A 27244-nucleotide genomic window follows, 5' to 3' on the forward strand; every position below is an offset into this window, starting at 1 on the left:
GGCGAAGGGGCCGGAGACGGCGGCGGCGGCGGCAAGATGGCGGCCAAGTCGGATGGCGGCGGCGGCGGCGGCGGCGTGGGGTTCGCCCAGCTGCACAACCTGGACGAGGCGGCGGCGGCGGCGGCGGCGGCGGCGGGCGTCTGCGGCGGCGGCGGCGGCGTCGGGGCAGCGGCGGCCGAGGTGGCGGAGGAGCCGGGCGGCAGCAGCTCCTTGCACATCTGCCACTGCTGCAACACGTCGTCGTGCTACTGGGGCTGCCGGTGCGCCTGCCTGCGGAACCTCTTCGGGCGGCCGGCCGCCGCCGCCGAGCCGCTGGCCCCGCGCCCCGCCGCCGAGGGACCGCCGCCGGCGCCGGAGGCCGTCGAGGCGGCCGAGCGGCCGTGGCTGGACTGCCTGTGGATCGTGCTGGCTCTGCTGGTGCTGGTGGGGGACGTGGGCACGGACCTGTGGCTAGCGCTGCACCACTACGGCCGGCGGGACTACGTCTGGTGCGGCCTGACGCTGGCCTTCGTGCTGCTGCCCTCGGTGCTGGTGCAGATCCTCAGCTTCCGCTGGTTCGTGCAGGACTACACGGGCGGCGGGCTGGGGGCCGTGCAGGGCCTGACCAGCCGCGGGCCGCCCATGATGGGGGCCGCCGGCCGGCGGGGGGGACCCGGCGGCGGGGTCGGAGGAGTCGCCGGCACCGCCACCCCCGGGGCGCAGCGGCTCTGCAGGATCTCCGTCTGGGTCTGGCAGTCCGTCATCCACCTGCTGCAGATGGGGCAGGTCTGGAGGTAAGGGGAGCGGCGGGGGGGGTGCGTGTCCTCTGTGCGTGTCCCGGCGGGGCGGCGCGGTGCCGCTGCCCGACATGGCGGCGGGGCCCGGGCGCGGGTCGGCGTCCGCGGGCTGGGGCGGGGGGGGGGGGGGGGGTTCGCTGTCGCGGCGTGGTCTGAGGTGGACGTGGGTCGGTGTCACCTCGGGGTCTGAGGTGGACGTGGGTCGGTGTCCGCTGGTTGAGGTGGGGTGGATGGTGGCTGCTGGCACCTCGGGGTTTGGGGTGGACGTGGCTCGGTGTCACCTCACAGTTTGGGGTGGACGTGGGTCAGTGTCACCTCATGGTTTGAGGTGGATGGCAGCTGTTGGCGCCTCACAGTTTGGGGTGGACGTGAGTGTGACCTCATGGTTCAAGGTGGACATGGGTCAGTGTCACCTCACGGTTTGGGGTGGACGTGGGTCAGTGTCACCTCATGGTTTGAGGTGGATGGCAGCTGTTGGCACCTCACAGTTTGGGGTGGACATGGGTCAGTGTCACCTCACGGTTTGGGGTGGGTGTGGGTCAGTGTCACCTCATGGTTTAAGGTGGATGGCAGCCGTTGGTACTTCATGGTTTGGGGTGGACAAGGGTCAGTGTCACCTCATGGTTCAAGGTGGATGTGGGTCAGTGTTACCTCATGGTCTGAGGTGGATGGCAGCCATTGGCATCTCATGGTTCAAGGTGGACATGGGTCAGTGTCATCTCATGGTCTGAGGTGGGTCACTGTCATGTGGCTGAGGTGGGGCAAATGGGGATCGCCGTCACCTCAGGGTCTGAGGTGGACATGGGTCAGTGTCACCTCAGGGTCTGAGGTGGATGGCAGCCGTTGGCACCTTGCAGTTTGGGGTGGATGTGGGTCAGTGTCACCTCAGGCTTTGAGGTGGACATGGGTCAGTGTCACTTCATGGTTCAAGGTGGACATGGGTCAGTGTCACCTCATGGTTCAAGGTGGACGTGGGCCACTGTCACATGGTGATCCAAGGTGGGTGTGGGTCAGTGTCACCTCAGGGTTTGAGGTGGATGGCAGCTGTTGGCTCCTCATGGTTTGGGGTGGACGTGGGTCACTATCACCTCATGGTTCAAGGTGGACATGGGTCACTGTCACTGCACAGTCTGAAGTGTACGTGGGTCAGTGTCACCTCGGGGTTTGAGATGGGTTGCTGGCCCCTTGCCGAGGCAGGGGAGGTGGGCATTGCTGTCACCTCGTGGTCTGAGGTGAGTCAATGTCTTCTGTCTGAGGTGGGGCAGATGTGGGTCAGTGTCACCTCATGGTCCAAGGTGGGCATGGGTCAGTGTCACCTCATGATCTGAGGTGTGTCAGTGTCACCTGGCTGAGGCGGGGCAGGATGAGCGTCACTGTTACCTCGTGGTCTGAGGTGAGTCAGTGTCCCCTGGCCGAGGTGGGGCAGACATGGGTCAGTATCACCTCGTGGTCCAAGGTGGGCATGGGTCAGTGTCACCTCATAGTCCAAGGTGGACATGGGTCAGTGTCACCTCATGGTTTGAGGTGGGTCACTGTCACCTGTCTGAGGTGTGGTAGACGTGTGTCAGTGTCACATCATGATTCAAGGTGGACATTGGTCAGTGTCACCTCATGGTTTGAGGTGGGTCACTGTCACCTGGCTGAGGTGGGTTAGACGTGGGTCAGTGTCACATCATGATCCAAGGTGGACATGGGTCAGTGTCACTTCGTGGTTTGAGGTGGGTCACTGTCACCTGGCTGAGGATGGGCAGATGGGGATTGCTGTCACCTCATGGTTTGAGGCAGAGGTGGATCACTGTCCCCTGGCTGAGGTGGGGGCAAATGGGGGTCACTGTCACCTTATGGTCTGAGGTGGACATGGGTCAGTGTCCCCTCCAAGTTTGAGGCAGAGGTGGGTCACTGTCCTCTGGCTGAGGTGGGGTGGATGGGGGTCGCTGGCAGCTCGTGGTCTGAGGTGGATGTGGGTCAGTGTCACCTCGTGGTCTGAGGTGGTTGTGGTCAGTGCAGAGTCCCCCACATGGAGATGGAGAGGAGATTTGGGGGTTAATCCCACTTTGAGTGAGAAAAGACCCAAAGCGAGGAGATATTCCTACAAAATGAGCCTGGGGGACTGAGGTGGAGGACATGGGGGTCATCACCTCATGATCTGAGGTGGACAGGGTCAGTGTTCCCCTGGGTGGAAGAGGTGTGAGGACCCCCCTTGTGCTGAGGGGACATCCGAGGGGAAGAGGACTTCCCCCAAAACGTGTCTGTGGGATTGAGGTGGGAGCAGTGGGGTTCATTGCTCCAAGCAGCATGTGGGTTGGTGGCCTCCATGAGATTTGGGGTGACCCCTGCTTCACCGAGGAGAGCCCTGAAGGGAGGAGAGATGCCCCCTGCATGAGTGTGTGGGGCTGGAGGAACGGGGCTGCTGTCACCTCATGGCATGGAGGGGACACAGGCTGGTGCCCCCCACAGGTGTGGGGGCTGGAAGGGGTTCTAGCTCCGTGGGGCTACAGATGGTGCATCGAGGGATGGGGTGGGCTCTTGCTGCCCCACAGACATGGGGCAGGACGGGGACCGGGGGGCACGGAGCCGCTCTTCCAGACAGGAGCTGGTGGTGGAGGGACACCCCATGGGTGACAGTGTGGGGGCGGGCCCAGGGCTGGGGGTGACCCTTGCACCGGCAGCGCTGCAGAAGGAGGTCCTGTGGCCCTGGGGAGGGCTTGTCCCCCCTTGCTGTCCTTCTGGAGCTGGGGTGGGAGGCAAGGGAGGGGCCCCACGGAAAACGGGGGGCTGCTCCACAGAGGAGCGCCAGGCGATGGACCCCCAGCTGCCGAGTGCTGGGATGTGCTGTTTCCAGAGGGTTGGTGTCCTCCTGGCGTGGATCGAACCCCCCGTAGATGAGGAGGGGTTGAGGGTCGCGTCCGTCCCCGAGAGCCTCTCCCCACCCGGCGCGGGGGGAGACCCCCGGCTCGCTGATCCCCCCGCGCCGAAGGAGCAGGTTGTGGGGGTGGAAAAACGCAGCGTGATGCCTGGGCTGGGGCTTTGGTGAAAGGAGAAACCTTCTCCTCGGTGGAGGAGTGGGGACGGCGTCGAGGTTGTCGGTGTGAGACTGAAGGTCAGGGATGGGGACTGGTCCTGGGGTAGAGGTGTCACTGGCCAGAGGAAGGGTCTGGGAGGTGACCCCAGGCTCAGTGGGAATAATGAAAAAAAAAGCATCCTCCAGAGTGAGCTGGGAATTGCCTTCTCCTCCCCGAAAAGAGATGCGGGAGGAGGCAGGGAGGGATTCTCCGGGATGAAAGCCTGTGGATGCAAACACTTCCACAGAGATGTCGGTCTCACGGAAAGGGGTGTCGTAAGGACAGCCGTAAAGACCCGGCGTCCTCCGAGATGGGACCAGGGTGGATGAGATGGAAGGGGTGGGAGCTGTGGGTGGTGGAGGGAAGTCTCCGGGTTGTGTCACGGGCTGGTGGATGCACCCCTCCACCCCACGGCTGGGTTAGACTCTAGGGGAGAGGCTGCAGGTGGGGGTTTTGTAGCTTTTAAAATAATCCGTAGGGAGAAGAGGCTGAATTTTTGTAAGGGGGGAGACGGTGGCGCGTCGCGGTGAAGCGGTGGGAAGCCCTGGAGGGGCTCGCCGGAAGGGTGAATGTCCCTGCGTTGGTGTTTCCCAGATGAGCTAATGGGGCGAAAATAACCTCACTGGTGGATTTTAGGAATTTTTTTGCAGGGGTACGGATGAGAAAAAAGGTGGAGGGGGAGGCAGAAAGCGGTGATGGATAGAGAGGTCCTTTTTTTTATTCCCCCCCCCCCCCCAGTGTGTGGGTAGCCGAAGGGGTTAACTCTGCTGCCTAATGAAAGCGGGGAAGAAGTGGCTGGAGTTAAGATGGAGACAGCATGGTTGAGCCTGGGGGAGGGAGAGATGCGTGGGTGGAGGCAGGGGAGGGCCTTGACACCTCTGCTGAGGACACCGCTCTCTCCAGATAAAATGAATATACACATCAAAGATTTTTTTTTTTTTTTAATTTTTTTTTTTTTTTGAGAGAAGCCGAGGGGGTGGAGAGGAGGGGATCTGTGTGGGAAGGGTGCGGGCAGCGTATACCTAGGAAATAAGCCCATGGAATCTTGCAGTGCAACAACAAACACATACCTCTTGCATCTTCAATGTCATTCGTGTAGCGTTCAAAGCACATTTGTTCTCAACTTCGGCTTGGGGGTTTATTCTATTTTTTTTAATTTATTTTTTTATGGCTGAGATTTGGGCTGGGGGGTGGCAGGAGGGGGGATGTCTGTGTGTGATGCATACGAGGGTGATGAATTGGTACGAGACCCTCTCTCCTGCATTCCCTGCTGCTCCCGAGTGCTGATCCCAACAGCTAAAGCGGTTCTGGATGCAGATGCTCTGCTGGCGGGTTGGATTTTTCCCCTCTCGGAGCCAGGCAAAAAGAAATGATTGTGTATGAGCCGTGGCGAAAGCCGGCGTTCGCAAAAACGCTCCACGCCCCGGCACGCTGGAGTGAGCAGATGGGGAGGGGGACACGCAAGCGGTGCCGGCAGAGACAGCAGGGATGCGTGCGGAGGGGTGATTTTTTTGTTTGGTAGTAGGAAGCAGCAAAGCTCAGGTCGCCCAGACTTCTCCCCGTGCTGTTAATGCAGAGGAAAAACGTTTGCTGCCGAGGTTGTGCAGGGCTGGGACTGCCGAAAGGGGCTGGGAAGGAGCTCTGCAGACCGGCTCGCGTTGGGTGAAGGAAGGGAGCTTTCTCTCCTGTTGATCTCCAATCCCGCTAGCGCACGGCTCCTGCTTGCCACGGCGCGCTGAGCAGCGTGGGCGGCGTGGAGCTGACCCCCGATGTCTGACCGGAGCGGGAATTAATTTCGTGGGATCTGCGGGCTAGCCCCCACGAGGGTGTCTTTTTACATTCCCGCTATAGCGATTGCAAACGCCATTAAAATTAATCTTGAATGCGGCGATGGGACTAATGCTGGAAAGCGCTGTTTTAGCGGTGTTTGCCTGCAGCTAAATCGCTTTCTGCTGGTGAGAAGTTTATGCGTGGGGATGGAGGAGGAAGACCTGGGAGGATGTAAGTTCAGTGCGTAACGCACGGAGCCCGGTTTCCTGCGTAATCACGGATACGTGCTGCGGCTGCCTGTAGCGTAAGCGGGGTTGTGCGGTGTGTACAGGCTGCCGTCGCTGTTGCTCAGCAGCTGGAAGCGAAGTCGTGGAGAGTAGAGGGGGCATGTGGGAGCTGTACTGAAATCCTCGTCCTGCACACGGGGTTTTGATTTGGGGGGGTAACGCAATTCCTGTAGACACTTCTTTTCCTAAACATCGGGGGAAGGCTTGCCAGTGAGGTGATGAATAAACACCATTTTACGGCAGAAATACAGACATATATCGGGCTCTTTAGCAAGATTGTCTCCTCATTTTGTTGGGATTATGGGAGAAGTAGCTGGTTGGTTTTGAGCATCTGGGCCAGGGCTTTGACTTCTGTTCATGTCCTGTTCAGAGAGTGAATGGTGACCGGGCAGGAGAGAAGTGCAAGTACTGAGGGGGGGCTTAATGATACTCCTGGGGTTTTTGTGGTTGTTCTTTTCCTTAGCTGAGAACCGAAGGTGGTGTTAATACTGCCTGCCTTCAGTGGCTGCTGGAAAGAAAGTATACATACACACTGTAAAAACATGCGTGTGTGTGTACATGTGTGTATGTATGTATAGATTTTTAATTGTCGCTCAAAGCAGTAAGATCTCAAATGGCATTGCCACTGATAAAGCCCAGGTCCTGGTATTTTTACCTTTATAAATCTACAATTTTCACCTTTCATCTCAAACCTCCTAGATTATCTTCAGGACTCGAACAATTCAGCCGGACTGTCCGAGAAGTGAAGGATGCCAGTCGGGGCGCGCTACGCTCGCTGCTGAGCTGCTGCGCCGCAAGCTGCAGAAGGGCTGCTCATTGAGGAGCGATGCTGCAGGGCTGTGGTTTTGCTGGAAATAGGCTGAAGGCGGGTCCGTCCTCAGAGCTTGCCAGGGCTGGTGCTTTAGCCGAAGCCATTCAGCTGCGTAAATTCAGGAGACAGAGTTTTGACTTGAAAGGTTTTCCCATCTTGGGTCGTTGCACAGGTTGTATTAATGACAATTAAGAGTGTAACTGCTGTGTCAGATGTAACTTTCTTTAACCTCGAAGTGGGTTAGTGGGTCACGATCGCTATCCTGGAGTACAAGGTTTAGAGTAGAAAGTATGATGCTTTCGCGTTGCGGCGTGCTATCAAAGAAAACATTATTAGATTCCATTGGATTAACAGTATGTGGAGTTTGAGCTAAAATGAATGCTGATCAGCTGGAAATCGCTCTGTGCCTGGTAAACTGTCAGTAGTGGTAAGTTTCGTGACTTGAATGTACCATGTTGGTGGGTCTTGTTTTTGAAACTGATTTGAGTACATATTTAGAAGAAAAAACATTCTGTAAAAAAAACAACCAAACAGAACAAGTCTTGTCACTGTTTTGACATTATAAACACATTATGTATGTGTGTGATTAAAAGAAAAAATTCTAAAATTTGGGCGAAGAATTGACGTCTTTTTTATTAGTGGAAAGACCAAATCTGTGAGCTGTTCATCTTTCGGCGTGCCCGGAGGTGGAAGCATGAATCAATGGGTTTAAATGGTATATGTGGTATTTAGTGACTGTGTGGTGAGTGGGTGTAGGCTCTACTAAAATACTTTGTTCAGGGATGAACTGTGAGTTGGATCCATGCTACTTCGTGTAGTTTAGATATACGGGCAGCTACAACTCTTAAGATATCTGCCCAAGTCCCTGTAAGTGGGAGACATCTGCTTGTCAAATGGCAGAGGAACGAGAAGCCGCTGACCTAATACTGCCTCGATGTCCTGGTTTGGGATGTTCAGCTCTGTGGAGCCTGTCTGTAAATTTACTGCCTGCCCTGGCACACCGGAATATTTTTTTCAGCGTTTTCTGGTTAGCTCGTCTGGCAGCTAAGTTTTTCCCTTTAGCCAAGTTTTAACAGCTTGCTTTTATAGTATGGAGTTTTGTCAGCTTTTGACAAGTTGGCAGAGGGAAGACATTCTGGGATAGATGATAAATATGTTCTCCCTACAAAATCAGGTCTGGGGTAGAACTGGACTTTTTTTCCAGCATGGTGCTTCTTCCTTCCAAAAACCTTACCTGCTCTGCCCCCATTTCTAAGAGTTTTCCACGGAATCTCCATAAGTGCCAGGCTGCGGGTGTAGAGGTCCAAAGACGTTGAATCTGAAGTGCAAGGCGGGTAGGTTGTGTGTGTGGGAGAATAATAGCCATCATAATAATCAAGAAAAAAGTCTTTATTGCTTGAGTAGGGTCTCCATTGGTTTCGTGGTGGTGGCAAGGCTCCGTGTCTTGTTGGGTGCTACCCACTAGAGGGGGGTCAAACCACAGATGTTGGAGCAGATCTGCTGTTGCCAGCCTTGGGAGGGCAGGGTTTGCTCCAGACCTTCTCTTGGGAGAAGTAACGTGCTGCCCTGTCCTGGGGGGAACTCGCCTTCCTGGGCAGTCCAGTGTTTCTGCAGTGACAGCATGGCGTGGGTAGGCAGGTGAGTGGGATCTGGAGGAGATAATGGAGTTTGGTTTCCTCTTGGATGTGGGGATGCTGTTGAGGAAGAGCCACGTGGGCATGAGGTGCCCGGTGAGTAAGGTGGTCCTGCAGTGACAACAGCTCGTCACCTCTGGTGTGTGAGGTAGAAGAAAGGCAAGCAGAAATGCTTTGGTGACCTGACTTTGTTCTTACTGGAACCAGCACAGAATTTCCATGACTTTCAGGGCGAGGTATGTTTGAGAGACCGTCTCCAGGAGTCCGAAAACTATGAGGGAAGACAGCTGCTTTGAAGTTGGGTTGCAGGCTGTTTTCCTAAACTCTCCTACCGGTGTGGTCTTTGACCAGAACATCCCTTCAGCTTCATGCTGAACTCTAGGACAGTCGTGCCTTGTTTTCCAGTTGCCTGGTGGCTTTGTCTCTGAACGCCAGTGGCAACCTGAAAGTGCCTTTCCTGGTGGAGGGGAGGCGGGGTGCCGAGGGAAGGAGGAAAGATGGCGCGCCTTGTTTTTGTATGTTAAAATTATAAGCTCTTTGTTTTCCACCTTTCTAGACACTTCCATTTTGTTTTTAGCTGCATTGAGCTAGCTTTATTCCTTGCAGTGGTTCTCCTCTCAGTACAAATGTAGGTTATTCAGGGAGCATTTCTTGTAATGAAAAGGATGGAGGTGGAACTGATGGTGATAAAGCATCTCTTTGGAGGAGAGCTGCTTTCGCTGTCTTGAGACTGCAAGGAACAGAAATTGGATGTCAAAGGTGTAATTTTCCTTGGGGAATGAAGGTGAGCCTATGGAGAAGTCTAGATCCCTCACAAAACTTGTCCCTGTACTTTCATTTTGCTTTATTTCCCTCGAATCCTGACTTGATTTTTAGCACCTCACTGTCAGGAAAATCAGTGGTAGCAGAAGCCAGTGTTTTAACACCTGAAAGCTTTTAGGCAGGAGGAACTGTGAATCGGAGTAATGCTTTGCTGTAGCTAGAGATAAAATTAAGTTATAATTAAAGGTACAAGCAAAGAACATGTGCCAAATACTGTTACTTCATGGATCCACCCTCTTCTGATGTGCTGGGATTCAGGCTGCTGCCCTAGTCTGCTATGACTGCTTTAGGGCACTGAGATGCTTTTCCAAACTGGATCCCAAGAAAATGGGGAAAGAGCCTTCCTGGGGAGAAGGATGTTTAGAAAATCCTCAAACCTAGCAGCAGTCTGGCGGTGGGAGGAACAGCTTGCATTTCGAACCTCATGGAGCAGAACAGCCTGACCTTTGCAGGCTGATCAACAGGCACATCCCGTGTCCTTGGGGACCGGTCGTGCCCGCAGTGTCAAGGATGCTCCAAACGTCTCCTGGGTTGTGGGGCTGAGCATTCGGCTTCATCCTGAATTGTTCAGCCTGAAGAAGAGAAGGCTGAGAGGGGACCTTAGAAATGCTTATAAATATCTGAAGGGTGGGTGTCAGGAGGATGGGGCCAAGCTCTTTTCAGTGGTGCCCAGTGACAGGACAAGGGGCAATGGGCACAAACTGAGGCACAGGAAGTTCCGTCTGAACATGAGGAAGAACTTCTTCCCTCTGAGGGTGACGGAGCACTGGAACAGGCTGCCCAGGGAGGTTGTGGAGTCTCCTTCTCTGGAGATATTCAAGACCCGCCTGGACAAGGTCCTCTACAGCCTACTGTAGGTGACCCTGCTTCGGCAGGAGGGTTGGACTAGATGACCCACAGAGGTCCCTTCCAACCCCTACCATGCTGGGATTCTGGGATCCCAGGGCAGCTGGCAGCAGCCCTCTGCGGCTCCCCATGGCTGGATTTTTGTTTTTTAATTTTTTTTGCAACTCCCTCCACTCTGGGAATTCGTATTGCCTGCCACCCTATATTCCAGTTTCAGCCTACGTTTGGTTACATCTAACTGCTGTCGCATAGGAGCCACGTTTGCGTTGCTCGGGAGGAGTCTCAGGAGCTGCCGTTTGTCCGCCCTTGGGCAACTCTGACCCATGGGCTGGGTTTTCCATTTAAAGCATGCACGTGCTTGCACGGCTAAGCTGTGTGTCTGTGTCTGCTGCCGTTGTTTCAGTATAAATGGGTGAGTTATTCCTTCCGTCAGCGTCTCGAAGCCTAGCTGAACCAGCAGCCGTGTTAGAGCAAAATCGGATCTTGGCCAAGAGACAAAAAATAGAGCGAAAGGCAATCTGAAATGTGTCCCCCAGACTATAATGGGACCTGAAGCCCGTGCTGCTCCTCACGTCTCCTTTCTTCTGAAATCTGTGAGAGCTCGGGTTCAGCCATGAAATATTCACGGTCTGTCCTTAGGTGACTTCAGCTGCGCAGAAGATCTTTTGCAGAATTGGCAGCTTCGCTGAAACCTCCTGTATCCAAGCCCAGAACCTTTATCACGAGGACCTCCTCTTCCTCCGCTCTGCTCCGCCTGGGTGCTTGCACGCTATGACGATTCGGTTGCCTGCTGCAGAGGCGGCTGAGCATTTTTGCATCCCAAATACCTGTGTATTGTATCCCTTTTCACACAGGATGGGTTGAGGGAATAGGTGTGTTCTCACCTGTCCCTAAAGCCGGTGGGAAATAGGACTAAGCCAGGAGTGCTTCATAAACGCTGCCGTAGATGGCCTGCAATCGGGGACTTAGAAAAACAAGCCTGTTGTGAACAGGATTAAATTAACACTGCGGAGGTCTGCACTTATTGCTGGAAGAACTCAGTAGGCTGTTGTGCTATATCACCCTTTCTACCTTTGCAGGTCATCCTGACGTAGGAAAAATTTGCCGTAAAACCCCCACCAATTTGGCAGAACTCTTATTAAAAACTCTTCAGGAGCCACAATGCAAAAGGCGCTGGCACCTGGAGCTGCCTTCATCACCTTTCTAATTAAACCTGCGGAAAAAGCAAATCAAACCCGAGCGGCAGAGAAGCGTGGCCGGCTGCCGGAGCCGCTGTCAGCTCGTGGGTCTCGCTCGGTGGGGTTTCTGTAGGGCAGCAGTGGGGCAGGGGTGCCGGGCCGTGCTTCTGCTTGCACGGTGGGCGCCGGACTTCACAGCTGTCTGCAAAAATAGAGGAGTGATGGGTTTCCCTGTCCTTTTAGTGGGGTGGCTCAGGCTTGTCTGCTAAAGCAGGGGGATGACGAGTATCCCTGTGAGTTTGCAGAGAATTCCAGTGTCTGGGAAAGTCACCATTTCCCCGGTTTCTATTGTAAAAGAGGAACAGTTTAACTCTTTGTGCTTGGTTCCCACACACAGGCAGTCCTGGGTGGTAGGACTGGCAGAAATGCGTTGCCTGATGTACCGAACACAGAAGACAGCAGTAAAGCACCAGGAGTGGTTTTGAGTTTGGGATTGGAATTCATCCCAGTTATGTCTAAGTGAGGGAAAAAAGAGCAACGGAGGCCGATGTTGTTGAAGTAAAAATTGCAAAGAGTGGTATAAGCAGAAGGCATTTAAATAATGTAAACAGTCTGGCATGGGAGGAAGGATGGGAGGCATTCCAGAAACAAAGGGAAAATAGTTTTAAAACATGGCTAAAAATACACCAACTCTTGAATTCCAGAGATTATCTCAATTAGCGCTTTTTCAGCATATCTTTACAACGGAATTGTAGGAGTTCACAAAAGATAATAGAGGCTGTGAGATACGGAGAAGTGATATTAATTTGTTTAATTAAAAGGATGAAGGGCTCCCTAAAATAAGCTTCACTTATCTTCTGTCGCAGGGAGGAACGAGGTTATGCTCAGAAAACCACGGCTTGTGGCATCGTAGTGCGGAGAAAGCGTGGCGAGAGCCAGGGCTGGGAGAAAGAGCCCCCTTCTTCCGCCTCGGCAGTTGCTTGCCGGGTGACTTTCGATAGCAAATCCCTTCCCACGGGATTCGTGTGCCGTTAGAGCAAAATGGGACGATTTTACATTTCCAAGAGGATTTTGCTTGATGTTCGGGGAACAGAAGTTGGACATTTTCCTCCAATTAAAAAAAAAAAAACGAATAAAATTCAGACATCAGAGCTTTCAGGTGCAGGCAAACACACTTTTAACTGGGCATCTGCGTGTGTGGAGCTGTGCATGTGTGTGCTCGATGTCCTCTTCGGCTTTGGAGATGTGCTAGGATGTGTCAGGATTTATGTCCAGCCTCAGCCCTGCGTATACATCCCTCGGCGTGGGGGAGAAGCATGCATTTGTATTCAGCCGTATTTTAAGAAGTGTAGGAGGAGGCAATAGGGGCCAGGGTGGAGAGAAGACCCTCATGCAGATCTAAATTAAATTAGGCCCCCCTTTAACATATTAAAATGCTAAGTAGCACTAAGCTCTGTATCCCAGCTCAGCAATATTTCGAGGCACTTTATTGCTTTAATGGAGGGATAAAATAGAACCTGCAATTATAGTAATTTTTTCTAATTGAATATTTTGCTTTATTCTTTCCCTTTCAAAGCATGACTGTAAGTACTAGCCTTCATAAAGCTTTGGAAATATTTATACTTTCCCTTTCTGGCAATGGGTGTAAATACGCTTTTTCTTGGGCAGACCGTTTCAGTCCCTCGTGGTTGGGGAGCAGAACGGCTCTGGGAAGCAGCGGGCAATAAACATATCTCCCCTTGTTTTAACCGTCTTGCCGTGGTCACTGGGAAATACTGGCTTCCCATCTGGTGGAGAGGGGAGAATGTGGTGTTACAAACTCTGTCACCGTTTGTGGGCTTGACGTGATTATCAGGTGTCTTCGTAAAGAATTTATTGTCCATGCAGGACTAGTGCTCGAGAGCTGCGGCCGCTCTCTTTTCCCCAGCCCACGTCCTGCGCGGGAGGACGAGATCCTTGGATTTCTCCTGCTTAGGCTGGGTTTGGGGAAGAAGGTGGGAAAAAGCACCTTCTGGATCTCGCTTGAGGGAGATGTAAATGGCAGGAAAAAGCAAAAGCTGAAGGGCAGGGTCTTTGCCCATAAGCGTTAGAGACTGGTGGGGCAGCGATGCCGGTGATGGTGACGGGGAGTTAAGCTTGAATCGCCGGTTGTATAATTGGGCGTCAGTTGAGGTTTTTGAAGTAGCCATTTTCGGTGACACAAAATGCCAGCTTTTCAAAGAGAAGTTCCTACCTCCAGCTCACGCCTCAAGCAGGCGGAAAAGTGCAGATAAATTAACATAATAATTGCGTTGTGCATTCTCTGTGCTGAATCTCTGGTTTAAAGAGGGAGATTTGCTGATACTTCCTCCGCGCGTACACCTGCGATGGGATACTATCAGTTGTACCCTGTTGCAATAGCTGTCTTCTTGTCTAAAGGGGACTTTTGATCCAATAAACTGCTTATCTCGTGTAGTTGTCCTTTCATCTAGTGTGGGTGGTGTGTGATGGCTGATTGAATGTGCAGCATTGTGGTTTGTTTATGAATATTCATTAGGAATGGAAATAATTTGGAATGGTGTGCACCAGAGATTCTGGGATGCATTAGGAGGAGTGTGGCCAGCAGGTCGAGGGAGGTTCTCCTTCCCCTCTACACTGCCCTGGTGAGGCCTCATCTAGAGTACTGTGTCCAGTTCTGGGCTCCCCAGTTCAAGAAAGATGAGGAGCTACTGGAGAGAGTCCAGCGGAGGGCTATGAGGATGAGGAGGGGACTGGAGCATCTCCCCTACGAGGAGAGGCTGAGGGAGCTGGGCTTGTTCAGCCTGAAGAAGAGAAGGCTGAGAGGGGACCTTAGAAATGCCTCTAAATATCTGCAGAGTGGGGGTCAGGAGGATGGGGCCAGACTCTTTCCAGTGGTGCCCAGAGACAGGACAAGGGGCAACGGGCACAAACTGAAGCACAGGAAGTTCCGTCTGAACCTGTGGAAGAACTTCTTCCCTCTGAGGGTGCCGGAGCCCTGGCCCAGGCTGCCCAGAGGGGCTGTGGAGTCTCCTTCTCTGGAGATATTCCAGACCCGCCTGGACAAGGTCCTGTGCAGCCTGCTCTGGGTGACCCTGCTTTGGCAGGGGGTTGGACTGGATGACCCACAGAGGTCCCTTCCAACCCCAAACACTCTGTGTGTGATTCTGTGTGATTCTGTGTGTGACTCGTCGAAGCACTGACTGCAGAAACGCATCTGTTCCTCCCTCATGGGAGGCTCACGGCTACGAGTCCAGGGAAGATGTGAACTCACGCTGGGGTCTGAAGTCACCATGTGCAGGCTGTCACGCTGCCCCGTTGACTGCGCCGTTGACTTGGTGATACAGTGAAGGGTAATGCTTGGTTTCCCAGCGTTTGGTACGACTGGGCTGGGGAAGAAATGGGTTTTTTGGGGGGGGAAAGCTGCAGCAGCGCCTTGCCAAGTCATGTGCATCAGACCCAGAGTGGGGGCTGGAGGTTGAGGCTTTCACATCGGCACATGGCTGTGTTCAGTTTTGGACCCCTCAATCTAAGAAGGACATTGAGGTGCTGGAGCATGTCCAGAGAAGGGCAGTGAGGCTAGTGAGGGGTCTGGAGAACAAGTCTGATGAGGAGTGGCTGAGGGAGCTGGGGCTGTTTAGTCTGGAGAAGAGGAGGCTGAGGGGGACCTCATTGCTCTCTACAACTACCTGACAGGAGAGTGTAGTGAGGTGGGTGTTGGTCTCTTCTCCGAGGTAACTAGCAATAGGATGAGAGGCCGTTGTGTCAAGGGAGGTTTAGATCAGATATTAGGAAAAATTTCTTTACTGCAGGAGTGGTCAGGCATGGGACCAGGCTGCCCAGGGAAGTGGTTGAGTCCCCATCCCTGGAGGTTTTCAAAAACCGTGTAGATGTGGCACTTCGGACGTGGTTTACCAGCCGTGGTGGTGTTGGGGTGAGGTTGGACTTGATGATCTTAGAGGTCTATTCCAACCTTAACAATTCTGTGATTCTGTGGAAGGCAGCGCGGTGGACTTTCGCACCCTTGTTTTTGTGAAGGACGTGCTTTTCTCTTGAACGCCCAATCTTACCTTAGTCCAGATCAGTCCGGTTCTGTTGTCACACATCAATGTAGGCACATCGTACCACCGACACCAGGAAAGGCTCCAGCCCAAAGTCTGCTGCAGCTCGCTGTTGGATGATACGGGAGCCCCTTCGTGGGTCCATCTCATTGCTTTCCTCTGCTTCAAGTTGCTCCCTTGAATAAGAGAGCCACAAAATCCTATCATGTGCACTCACTAAGTGTCGAGCCCTCCTCGTCTCGCCTCCTGGGAGCTCGCCTTCGACGGCTGCGTCTCTCTTGTGAGCTAAGTGGTGGCAGAACTTGTCCTCTGGCCCTGTGAAGGGCTGGCACAGCGTGGCTGTTCTGCCATGTGAAGCTTTCTTGGCTTGCAGGAGAGCGTGGCTGCCTCCAGGCTACCCACTGGGAGAGGTTTCTTGGCCATGCTGGCTCGTGAGTGGTCCCGAGGAGCTGCTGGGGTGAGGGCTGGTAGGTCCTGGCAAAAGCTGTGCCAGGGGCAGTCCTGTAGTGGTTGAGCTGCAAAGGCTGCAGCATCCTTAATGTACAAGAAAGAGCCCAGAAGGATGCTGGAAGTGAAATATTCCCCTTACCTAAGGTTAATTTTTATTTTCTTTTAAGAATATGTGGGGTTTTTTTCCCAGCTGATGAAGTTGTAGCCAACCTGTCAGAGTCTCAAGCAAAATCGTTAAACCCTGGCACAGGTTGCCCAGACAGGTGGGAGATGCCCCATTCCTGGAAGCCTTCAAGGTCAGGTTGGACGGGGCTCTGAGCAACCTGGTCTGGTTGAAGATGTCATGAAGGACTGGAGTACCTCTCCTCGAGGACAGGCTGAGGGAGCTGGGACTGTTCAGCCTGGAGAAGAGAAGGCTCCGGGGTGACCTTAGAGCAGCTGCCAGTACCTGAAGGGGCCTATAGGAAGGATGGAGAGGGGTTTTTCACAGGGGGTGTAGTGATAGGACAAGGGGGAACGGCTGTAAACTAAAAGAGGGCAGATTTAGATTAGAGATTAGAGAGAAATTCTTCCCCATGAGGGTGGTGAAACCCTGGCCCAGGTTGCCCAGAGAAGCTGTGGCTGCCCCCTCCCTGGCAGTGTTCATGGCCAGGTTGGATGGAGCTCTGAGCAACCTGGTCTGGTGGAAGATGTCCCTGCTGATGGCAGGGGGGTTGGAACCAGATGATCTTTAAGGTCCCTTCCAACCCAAACCATTCTGTGATTCTATGTCCCAGCTCATTGCAGGAGGGGGGCTGGACTAGATGGCCGTTAAAGGTCCCTTCCCACCCAAACCATTTCATGATTCTGTGAAAGCCCAGATCCCTGCGTTGGCCCAAACTGTAAATATCATCTGTGGGAGATTTATATTCAGTGGATAACTTTAGTGTGAATGCTTAAGGGTGAAAGCCAGGTGAGCAATGGAGAAGAGAGAATTGCGTAGGCATGTCCATCTGTCTGAGACCCAGACACTCGTGTAGCTGTGAACCTGTCCAGCTCAGACGCTGGTGGGGGAGGACGTGGTGCATCGCTCTTTGGTGCTTTGCCCTGCCGTGAGGACACTGTGGGGTTAAGCTGGGACCGTCCTGGGAGCGCAGGACAGGCAGCAAGCAAGAAATGCGCACTTTGGGGGTCACCCATCTTCACCCACACCCAGCTGAACTTATCTGTGTGTCAAATTTTTTTTTTTTTTAGAGCAAGCTGAGCAAATAGCTGATTTACTTCAAAACCACTCAGAGCCATTCAAAACATTGGGTTAAAAATGAGTTGGTTATTCCGTTTTCTTCAAAGTGGGGCGTTGGGAAGAGTCATCTCTCGCAGTCGTGTTCCTCTCGCAGCCCCCGGGCACCCCAGGGTCCCACGTCCCTCGCTGTGCCGGCCGCTTGCTCGAAGCGGGGCGCGACGGCTCGCAGGGGGCCATCAGCTTCATCTGCAGGTTCAGCTTCGGCGTTCGCTGCCTTCCCGGCGTGGCTGGGTTAGGTCTTTGAACCGGCACGCGCTTTGCTTTCCGGTTGTGCGCTTCAGATCTGGGATAATAAAACATCAAAGTAAACTGTACTGTTGTGGATACGGAAAAATCAGGACACTCAGTAGGACTTCAGGGAGTAATAAATTTGTTCTATATTTAATCTCATATTTATCGCAGTGTCAGTATGAGACCACTTCATTTTACTACTTTAACTGTACCTAAGAATAACTGAATACTTGAAATATTGAGAAAGTGGCTAATACCTGGTGGTAGCTGATGGGATCCAGCTTTAATAGTTATTGATTGGTTTCAAAGAGCTCCTAGTAATATCACATCTTAGCTACTGTACATTGGGAGTTAAAATCCTATCAGTTATTTAAGAAAATCTTATCAGTTAAAATGCTATCAGTTATTTAAGATCAGAAGTAATTGTAGATTTTGAACTTAATCATCCTTTGGTAGATGAATACAGCCAGGACTTCAGGCGTCATTTACAATTTTGCAAAAATATTGTGGTTGATCTGCTGCAGTTTTACTGTGTGGAAAGCTTGGTTCTTCAAGTGTTCTCGAGCATTTCCTCAGCTGCTCTAAAATTGGTGTGGCTTCTCTGAGGGGGATGCAAACACCGGGTTGAAATCTGCTTGCAGGCGATGAGCGCAAATGAACCCTGTAGGGTTGGTCGCATCGCTTCGTCCTTGCTGATAATGCCCCGTTGTCTCAGAACGTGCAGGAGAGTCTGCAGAGGTGGGCTGGAAAAACCCACGTATTCTCCTAAGAAAATGAAAATTAACCCTAAGTAAGGGGACTGCTTTCCTTCCAAAAATTGAGGAGGGCAAGAAGTTAGATTAAACACTGCTTTTTAGTACTAAAACTCTTGCCTGGGTAACCTAACACTTACTCGAATAACCCCTCCATCGGTGTTCTTCCAAACACCTTGACTGATGCTTTATTACCGTTTGTGCAGAGTGTGTTTTTAGTCTTTGTTTTACTGCTCTGGAGTTTAATAATTCCATTTATAAAAACTTTTTTTTTTTCTTCCGGTATGGCATATTGCACAATTAGAGCTTCGTTAAAGGCTCTCATTATTTTTGCTTGTTGTGATCAAACTCTGCCTGGAATGAAGCACTGAATTTTCTGTTTGAACACTCAGATCTTGCTGTAATTCCCTGCTGCTCCTTAAACCAGGGACCGGCTCTTTGTGGTTCCTGGGAAGTGACCAGTTTTTTAGCAGCGAGGGCAAATTATTTCTGACCCTTACATTTTTCTTGTTGGTATTTAGCTGTGTCCTCGGAGCAAAAAAAGCTACTACAATTATTGGGAGCAACGTAATTGCAGCAGAGAGTTTGAATTCAGGGTTTAATTTCGGACGGCTTTGCTGACTCCTTTGCCTGGGACTGGATTATTTTCCCCTTTCTTTCAGGGGATTAGTGGATTTGTAAACCAGCACGCCTAAAAAAGGTGTCTGAAAAAATGGGCAGGTCACATCTCTTTCATTTGCTTCGAATGATTCGCTGTTACGGTCCTGAAAGCGCGTTTTGGGGGAAGCGGAGAGGAAAGGCGAGATCATACTTTTATTTTGGAGGGGAGCTGCCGAAGTGTCAAACCTGGGAATTGGTGAACGAGGATGCACTGCTTGAAAATTCATTAGTTAGTGCCATGCCAGGAGCATCTCTCCTGCGAGGAAAGGCTGAGGGAGCTGGGCTTCTTTAGCCTGGAGAAGAGAAGGCTGAGCGGGGACCTTAGAAATGCCTCTAAATATCTGCAGGGTGGGGGTCAGGAGGATGGGGCCAGACTCTTTCTAGTGGTGCCCAGCGACAGGACAAGGGGCAATGGGCACAAACTGAAGCCTGGGAAGTTCCAGCTGAACATAAGGAAGAACTTCTTCCCTCTGAAGGTGACAGAGCCTTGGCCCAGGCTGCCCACGGAGGTTGTGGAGTCTCCTCTGGAGATATTCAAGCCCCGCCTGGACGTGGTCCTGTGCAGCCTGCTCTGGGTGACCCTGCTTCAGCAGGGGGTTGGACTAGATGACCCACAGAGGAGCCTGCCAACCCCTACCATGCTGTGATTCTGTGATTTCCCACACTGGGAGTTGGACTCACTGGACCAGAAAGCTGTTTAAGCCTCCTGACTGCTCGGGGAGCCGGGCTGGAATCGGGGTGCGGTGCTGGGCTCTTGTGCGCTGCAGTAAAGTTACTGCCCGTGACGGACCACAGCACTCTAACAGCACCCTCACTCTTCCCTAACAAAGAATGAAAATGCACGTGTGTAGACTGGATATTTTGCCTAGCCTTGACCCTTATGGTCAATAAAAGGGTTCTTGCCTTGATAATGCTTTCCTTTGGGTGTAGTATCCGTTGGTTGTGTGAATTAACTGAAGACTAAACTTCATTAGGCTGCCATTAACATTGCATTTGTATTCTTCCTGTCCTAAATCCTCAGTGAAAACATCTGTTAGTCACTCAAAATAGAAGTCTGCATTCTTAGGAGCAATTTCACCATTGTAAAACTGGTGAAAAATTGGATTTATACTGATTAGGCTTAAAGAGCAGTCACCTTTAAAGAGATACATTCTTCTTCCAATCACTATTCCAAGAGGAAAACTTTCAGTAAAACATTTAATCTGTGTTAACTGTAACTGCAAGTTGGCATTCATGTTTGCACGGCAGGTGCCGTTCTCTGATATCTATCAAGAGCTCTGAGATGAGCAATGTCCTCCTCCCTTGCCATTGCCCATCTGCTGTTTTCTGCTCTTTACCGATTTTTGTTCTGTGGGAGCACATTCAGCTTTTGGCTGGGAAGGTGGTGGCATTTTCTTCAGCAGTACTGCTAAGGAAGGACAAAGGTTTTATTTGGACTCTTACCTGTTTTCAGGTCTGAGGTTTCTGTGTAATCCATGCATTCAGTTGCTGTTGTCCTTTATTTTTTTAAAAACCGAATGTCTCCAGGGTCGGGCCACTTGCTGTATTTATAGAACCGAGTGGCAGAAACCAGTGAACAGCAACGTTTTTTCATTTATTTATTAGTTGCAGTATTTCCTTTTTCCATGCAGACTTTGTTGGGTCACCGAAGAAGTCTGCTAGGGATGCTCCCAGCTGTCCCAGGCTGACTCTGCCTGCTCTTCGAGCATCATCTGCTGGGGTTACATCCAGCCGTTGACCCTCATGAAGTTTCAGGGGTCTGGAGCTTGGGTACCTTGGCCTTATTTGCCTGCAATGCAGAGGCAGCGCCTGGCAGCTGCCCGTACCCCCATAGCCCATCTGGGCCCAGCCAGCTCCTCCAGCAGACAGCCGGGCATAACGGGTGAGAACTGGTGGTGACTGGAGGAAGAAAAACCAAACATCATCATTCCTTAGCTGAGGAGTCTTCGAACTCTCGAACAGAGGCTTGAACACCAGCAGACTGTGATGCAGCCCTGCTACCTGAAGTTTTCCACCCTAGCTAGTCCCAGCTTGGGTCTTCAGCGGGCAGCCTTCCTGCTCGGGGCCCTTAACATTAACCCAAAGCTGGGGGAGTGGGACTCTGCAGGTGGTAAGCTTTGAAAAGTGTCGGAGGCTGAGAAGCTAATAGTGATTTAAGTTAAAGAGGCATTCATTGCTGGAGAAGTCATTTAGGATCGTCTTCCTACCAATAATGAAGGACTAGCTGAGAAGAGAGCAACAGAAGAGAAGGTTCGTAATAGAAATGCAACTTAAAAGCCTGACAGATTAAGATGGATTTTACCGAAAGCGTTGTTATGCACTATATTAGATTTCGGAAAGCACATTCGAAGAAGCAGGGAATGACCATGAAAATTTACCATCCCCAACATAAAATTTGCTCATGCATCCTTTGCTCCGTGATTCTAATGATAACGCTGAAAGGACTTTATTTGCCCATTAAAGGATATATATTACTCTTCCTAATCACATCAGTAGAATTATAAGACGAAATTTCTGCTTTGAATTAGGCTGTTTACCCAGCCCTGTGGAGTAGCTGTTCTTTTCCTCTGTACACCGTCTCCCATTCTGCAATGTCTCCGCAGCGACGCAGACCACGGCAATGGAGCTGATGTGCAGATGTGAAGAGTCAGATACATCTGAAACCTCTGGATTCAGTCAGCAAAGGCAGCTTTTGTCAGTTTATGATCTCACACCTTTTTTTCCCCCTCACGGGAGTTCTGTTATCTGATGAGATTGTATCACCTTGGGTCAAACCAGCGGGATCAGCTGTTTGCTACCCTGTCCTTCCCGACTCTGCGCTGGGTTTTCTTGCTCGGCGTTGGCTTTGATGGGGGCTGTTCCTGGGGTGTCCTGCAGTCGTTCGATCCTGCCTTTGGTGGATTAAAGAAATAACTCCGTGTCAGGGCTCTGGGTGACGGGTATAACTAGGTATTGTGCAGAGCTCCCTGTGATCCGTAATGACTGCCTGAGTTAAAGCAAGAAACCACAAAGAAGCATCAATGTTTGGTGTTTTTAATGGAGTTCTGATTTGAGCGTAAAATACCTTTTACTATTTTTTTTTGAACGCTACCAGTTATTGAAAATAGTTCACAATGCTTGAAAGGGCTTTTCTGGGAGTACAGGAAAGTGCAGCCGCAGCATTTGTGTCCTCAGAGATCTCAGGCCAAAACGCTGTGCAGCTTCTTACCGTGTTTCTGATGGCGAACGGCAAAGAGCACAGGTGGCCTCGGAAAAGGCCTTGGATCTGGGCAGGTGCATCGTGATTTTCCTCCAGGTCATCGTGCCGTCGTCTGGCATTTGTGGCTGAGAAGGTTCCTGAGCAGGAGGTGGCATTTGTTGAATAGCCCGTGATGAATGCTTTAGTCCTTCAAGGGGTTTTTGAAGTTTGGCAAAGTGTTCCTCAGTGCTGTTTAGAAAATTTTGCTTCGTTTGGCATCTCCTTGCTATTTCGATTAGGGAGATTCCCACGTCGGGGCCTGAGTTCGGAGGGCTTGGAACTGTTCTCCTGCAAAAATCAAGAAGGGGAAAATTACAGCTGTTTTTTTTTCATGCAATTTCATCTGTGCCATGGGGATCTCATTCAATCACTTCAGCTTTAGACCTGTTAACTTATCCTGGCAGAGCAGAAAGCAGCGGGGTGACTTTGTGCCCCATGCGGTGATAGAAAATACCCGTGCAAGAAGTGCCTTTTCATAGATTAACTATGGAGACTCTTATTTTTGAGTGGAGCAAGATACTGGATATTGCAAGGTCGGTTTTCCAGCTTCTCTGTGGTGTAGATGTGGAGAACTAAGTTCTTTCCTGGTGACATGTCAACAGAGTGATGTGAGTTGAGAATTTGTCATACACTGAGAAGACCTGAAGATCCTTGCTGTTTCTAGGGTTTGTATATGCAGTATCTTCTGGCTGGAGTTTGTACCAGGACTACAGTCAGACGAGAAGCTGGGTTGAAGAGCACAGTCAAGAAGATTTGGAAAACTTGTGTTTGTTCTTGATATTTTTATTAGGTAATTAATATGTATAGAGACAGTGCTCTTTCGCTGTTGGGGTTTTTGGTGTGAATGCGTTATTTACTTTGCAATCAAAGTGTGTTTTAGTGTGAAGGATTTCGTAGGTAAGATTGCCTTAAATGCTCGTGCTCTCCGCAACCACTGCGAAGATTGCTGAGCACCTTTCAGGAGGTGGGAAACCCAGCTCTGGAAACAGGACACAGGCGCTGTAATATCATCCCCTGAGGATCCGATACCGTCTCCCACCTGGGACGCACGGGCTAATGAGCAGGGTACCTGGGGTGATTTAACACCCGATACCTTGGCGTGAAACCAGGAATGGCTTCAGCAGCAAAGATGCGTTCTTGGCCAAGTCATTAAGCTGTGGTTTCTCTCGCTTTTCTCTTCTTTTGGCCTTTTAGAGTACTCCCCGCAAGGTCTAGCGAGAATTGGGTCCCTGCTGATTTTGCTGGAGCAGGTTATGATCCCACCTGCAAGATGGCTTGATTCTTTACTGAATTCTTCACCGTGAGGGTGGTGAGGCCCTGGCCCAGGTTGCCCAGAGAAGCTGTGGCTGCCCCCTCCCTGGCAGTGTTCAAGGCCAGGTTGGACGGGGCTGGGAGCACCCTGGCCTGGTAGAAGGGGTCGCTGCTCATGGCAGGGGGGTTGGAGCGAGGTGGTCTATAAGGTCCCTTCCAACCCAAACCATTCCATGATTTGAAGAAAAATCCTGGAAGAGACGTGGTTTAGCAGGCGTGGTGGTGTTGCATCGACGGTTGGACTTGATGATCTTAGAAGTGTTTTCCAAACTTGATGATTCTGTGATTCTAAGAGGTCAAGCAATGAGAAAGGAGCGTGGGATTTGCAAGAAGATACATTGGATAAATACTTTCTGGGAGGCTACCAAGTGGTGTAATAAGTAATCTCAAAGGTGATAGCTGTTTTAAAAAGAAGAGCTCGTTTCTGATTTCAGCTTCTTGATAATGTGGTTTGGCTCACGCCTTGGAGCTGTCAGTGCAGGAGCGGGTCAGGCAGAAGATGAAGGGCTGGTGGATGAGTTGAGGAATATCATTGCTTTAACAAGTGGCAGCGTAAAATCTTGTGCAGGGTTCTTCTGAATTTGAAAGAGCAGGAGACAAAGTGAAAAAGCAGTTGAGGTCAGTATCTCGAGGGCTTTCTGTGATCCTGCCTTATGGGAAGGACAATTCCAAGTAGCTCCAGCCTGTTCATATTCTGCTGTTAGTAGTACTTTCCCATTAAAATAATTTATTTTCTCAAAACAGAAATAAATCTGGAGGATTTTTTGCTGAGGTTTACTCGGTGTAGAGACTTTTGATGTCTCTTCCCACCCCTTCTTCTTTGTTTTTGTCATAAATTACATTTCTGAGTGACCTCCTCTTGCATTTCCCGCGGGGCACTGGCGGTGTTGCTGCTGCTTTCGAGGTTCGCTTGCAGTGAGCACAGGCGAGCAGGCCCCTGCGCTTCTCATCTCAGCTGAAACATTGAATCATCAGCTGCACGATGCCTTCGCAGCCCTGCAGAGAGCACGGCCGTCCCCGGGTACCCCAGCCCACCGCTGCTACTTCGCCTGCTCTGAGCACTAAGCAGGTCTGCGTCCCGCGGAGACTTCCCATCTCCAGCAGGACTGCAGGCCACAGACCTCGTGTTCTCCGGGATGCGAGCAGAGCGTAATATTGATTATAATGCTTACTGTAGTTATTTATTACATTCATTAGCAGGGAAGAGATGAGAGACTATCTTACTGTATTAAGTTGTCCCAGAGACACCTAGATAGTAAATAATAAATAAACAATCGACGATGGAGTAGAACTGCTGGAAAGCTGGGACGGTCAATGTCAGGATCTACCAGCCAGCCTTTTTAAATTAATAATGTGCAGATTCAGTGTGGTTATTACTTTCTGTGGCTGGTAATGCTGTATTAAGGGACCTAAGTGACTGGAGACGTATCTCGACTGAGCTAATTGAGGTCCACCTAGAGATGGACGTCTTCCTCTCTGTTGCACAGCACAGTGACTTTGGAGACATGTCTCCACAGGATTTCACCCAGAGATAAAAACCTCAGAACTGATATTTTGCTGCAAACATACACTTCTTCTAACAAAGCAAAGGTATAGCTAAAATGATTAATATCCCTGAAGTGGTGATTTGTTGAGAAAGGGAGGTAAAAAGCAGAGCAGAGCAAGGGTATTTCCTTGTGCTGCTGATTTCACAGAATCACAGCATGGCAGGGGTTGGAAGGGACCTCTGTGGGTCACCGAGCCCAACCCCCTGCCAAAGCAGGGTCACCCAGAGCAGGCTGCACAGGACTGCGTCCAGGCGGGTCTTGAATATCTCCAGAGAAGGAGACTCCACAGCCTCCCTGGGCAGCCTGGGCCAGGGCTCCATCACCCTCAGAGGGAAGAGGTTCTTCCTCATGTTCAGCTGGAACTTCCTGTGCCTCAGTTTGTGCCTGTTGCCACTTGTCCTGTCGCTGGACACCACTGGAAAGAGTCTGGCCCCGTCCTCCTGACACCCACCCTGCAGATATTTATAGGCATTTCTAAGGTCCCCTCTCAGCCTTCTCTTCTTCAGGCTGAAGAAGCCCAGCTCCCTCAGCCTCTCCTTGTAGGAGAGATGCTCCAGTCCCCTCCTCATCCTTGTAGCCCTCCGCTGGACTCTCTCCAGTAGCTCCTCATCTTTCTTGAACTGGGTAGCCCAGAACTGGACACAGCACTGCAGATGGAGCCTCACTAGGGCAGTGTAGAGGGGAAGGAGAACCTCCCTCGACCTGCTGGCCACACTCCTCCTAATGCACGCCAGGATCCCATTGGCCTTCTTGGCAGCCAGGGCACACTGCTGGCTCATGGTTAACCTGTCGTCCACCAGGACACCCAGGTCCCTCTCCACAGAGCTGCTGTCCAGCAGGTCCACCCCAAGCCGGTCCTGCTGTATGGGGTTGTTCCTCCCCAGGTGCAGGACCCTGCACTTGCCCTTGTTGAATTTGATTTCCTTCTAGTTGATCACACAATGGACCTTTTGTTCTCGCAAGAGAGAGATGAATGTCTGTGCACAGGCATGGGATGGCAGCATTTTCTGACTTTGCTGGTTATCGTGGACGTTCGCCCAACATTCAGCTTTTACTGGAGGCTTTTGAACCCAGAACCAGCCCAGAGCCCAGTACTGCTGCTGTGGTGCCCTATTTCATAAGAAAAATAAAATTCATCATTTGGGCAAAGGAGCTTCAGAAAGAGGTCAGTGGCAGAAGTGGTTGGAGGATGGGTTGAAGGCAGCTGAATTGAAAACATAGAAGAGTGGCCAAACTTTTTTGGCTGCTTTTAGTTGTGTTACCTATTAACAAAAAGTCAAACAAACCTACATTTACGCTTTACCTTATGCATCCGTGACTCGTAAATGAAGTCCTTCAGCTCTGTGTTCGTGGTGTAAATCACTGGAGATGTGTTTAAAGCAATAAACCCTGTAGTTGCGCTTGTCTTTTTGTTTTAAATCCTGTTTGTGTAAGGCTGGTAATTTACACAGGGCTTTACATGCTTTCCCTGCCCAGGTAGCTCATTCGTGGAGGCTCGGGCTTTCCAGATCAGTACTTTGTCCAGGTAGGAGGGCATCCCCGTGCTTCGTTTTGTACCCTGTGCCCAGCATCTGTGAGCGGACCTGGAGCCAGAGCTCAAACAAACTCCGTATGTGTGCGTGTAAATAACGCTGCTGTTGTGACAAACACTGGTTAGGACATCGTGCACCTAATAATGACAATTCTTGGCATTTCTTGTTGTTGTAGATCTGCCCTACTCCTCGACTCGGGGAGGATCCTCTTTACGCTGGAGGCACGGGGCGTTCGGCGCGTCGTCGCACAGGTTGCGTCTCCGGCGCGCTGCCATGCTCTGACGCAGAGCGCGCTTGTTCTCGTGAGGTTTTTCTCTTGCTCGGGATTGCTCCTGGCGTCAAGCACTTCAGACAGGCTGAAAAGCTTGAGTGTTTCCTGCCGGAGCGTGTTGGATTCTCCTGGTGCCAGATGGGTCAGAACCCCTGATGTGGTTGTGGTGAGCTGCAGAGCTGGCAGAAGAACGAAGAAATCGGAGACCGTATCAACCTTATAGGGAGATGATCGTTAACCAGCATTCATGTGTAAAAAGCAGCGTCTAGACATTCAAACACTGCTAATAGCCTTTGATTAACCATTTTTGTTTTGTTCTTGCTCAGTGTGTTAATCACTGTGATTAAAATGCTTAGCCACCATGGAGCTAGACGTTGTATAAATTAGTAAGTAAGCAAATCCAAACAGATGGGGCAGGGAAAATTAGTGTCTCTGGCAAGGCTAGCGTTAGACAAGGCAGGGCCAAGGAAGATTTAGGGGAAGACCCTAAATAATCTAAGAAAAGCAAATTTGCCTGTCCAATGGGCCTGCCAGACCTCCCCGCACTCCTGCTCCTTTAAAGCTTTGCCTCCTCAAGCCTTTTTCCCTGCCGCTAGAGCCCACCGCTGTCCTCACCTGGTCTACCAGATCCCAGGGTGAGCTGGGTCTGTGCCCAGGATGCTGCAGACAAGCCTGGAAACCGCTCTTCCCCAAGCACAAGATGAGTTATTAACATGCCAGCTTCTC

The 27244-nt window shown here is 51.3% G+C and overlaps 1 protein-coding gene across 3 annotated transcripts in view; it reads left to right on the plus strand.

Moving 5' to 3' along the window:
* The first annotated feature begins 36 nt into the window (after window positions 1-36).
* Window positions 37-27244, plus strand: part of XKR6 (XK related 6) — a 204047-nt gene continuing 176839 nt past the window's right edge. For 2 of the 3 annotated variants that reach the window (XR_012763273.1, XR_012763274.1), the window contains exon 1: window positions 688-773. Coding sequence is in view for 1 of the 3 variants with exons in the window: in XM_075415034.1 (XP_075271149.1) it covers window positions 37-773 (737 nt within the window). In the remaining 2 variants the exon portion in view is untranslated. Of the gene's footprint in view, window positions 774-27244 lie in introns of all 3 variants that reach the window. The other variant, XM_075415034.1, reaches the window with a different exon arrangement.

Source organism: Opisthocomus hoazin, chromosome 2 (genome assembly GCF_030867145.1).
Source record: "Opisthocomus hoazin isolate bOpiHoa1 chromosome 2, bOpiHoa1.hap1, whole genome shotgun sequence".
Classification (NCBI taxonomy): domain Eukaryota; kingdom Metazoa; phylum Chordata; class Aves; order Opisthocomiformes; family Opisthocomidae; genus Opisthocomus; species Opisthocomus hoazin.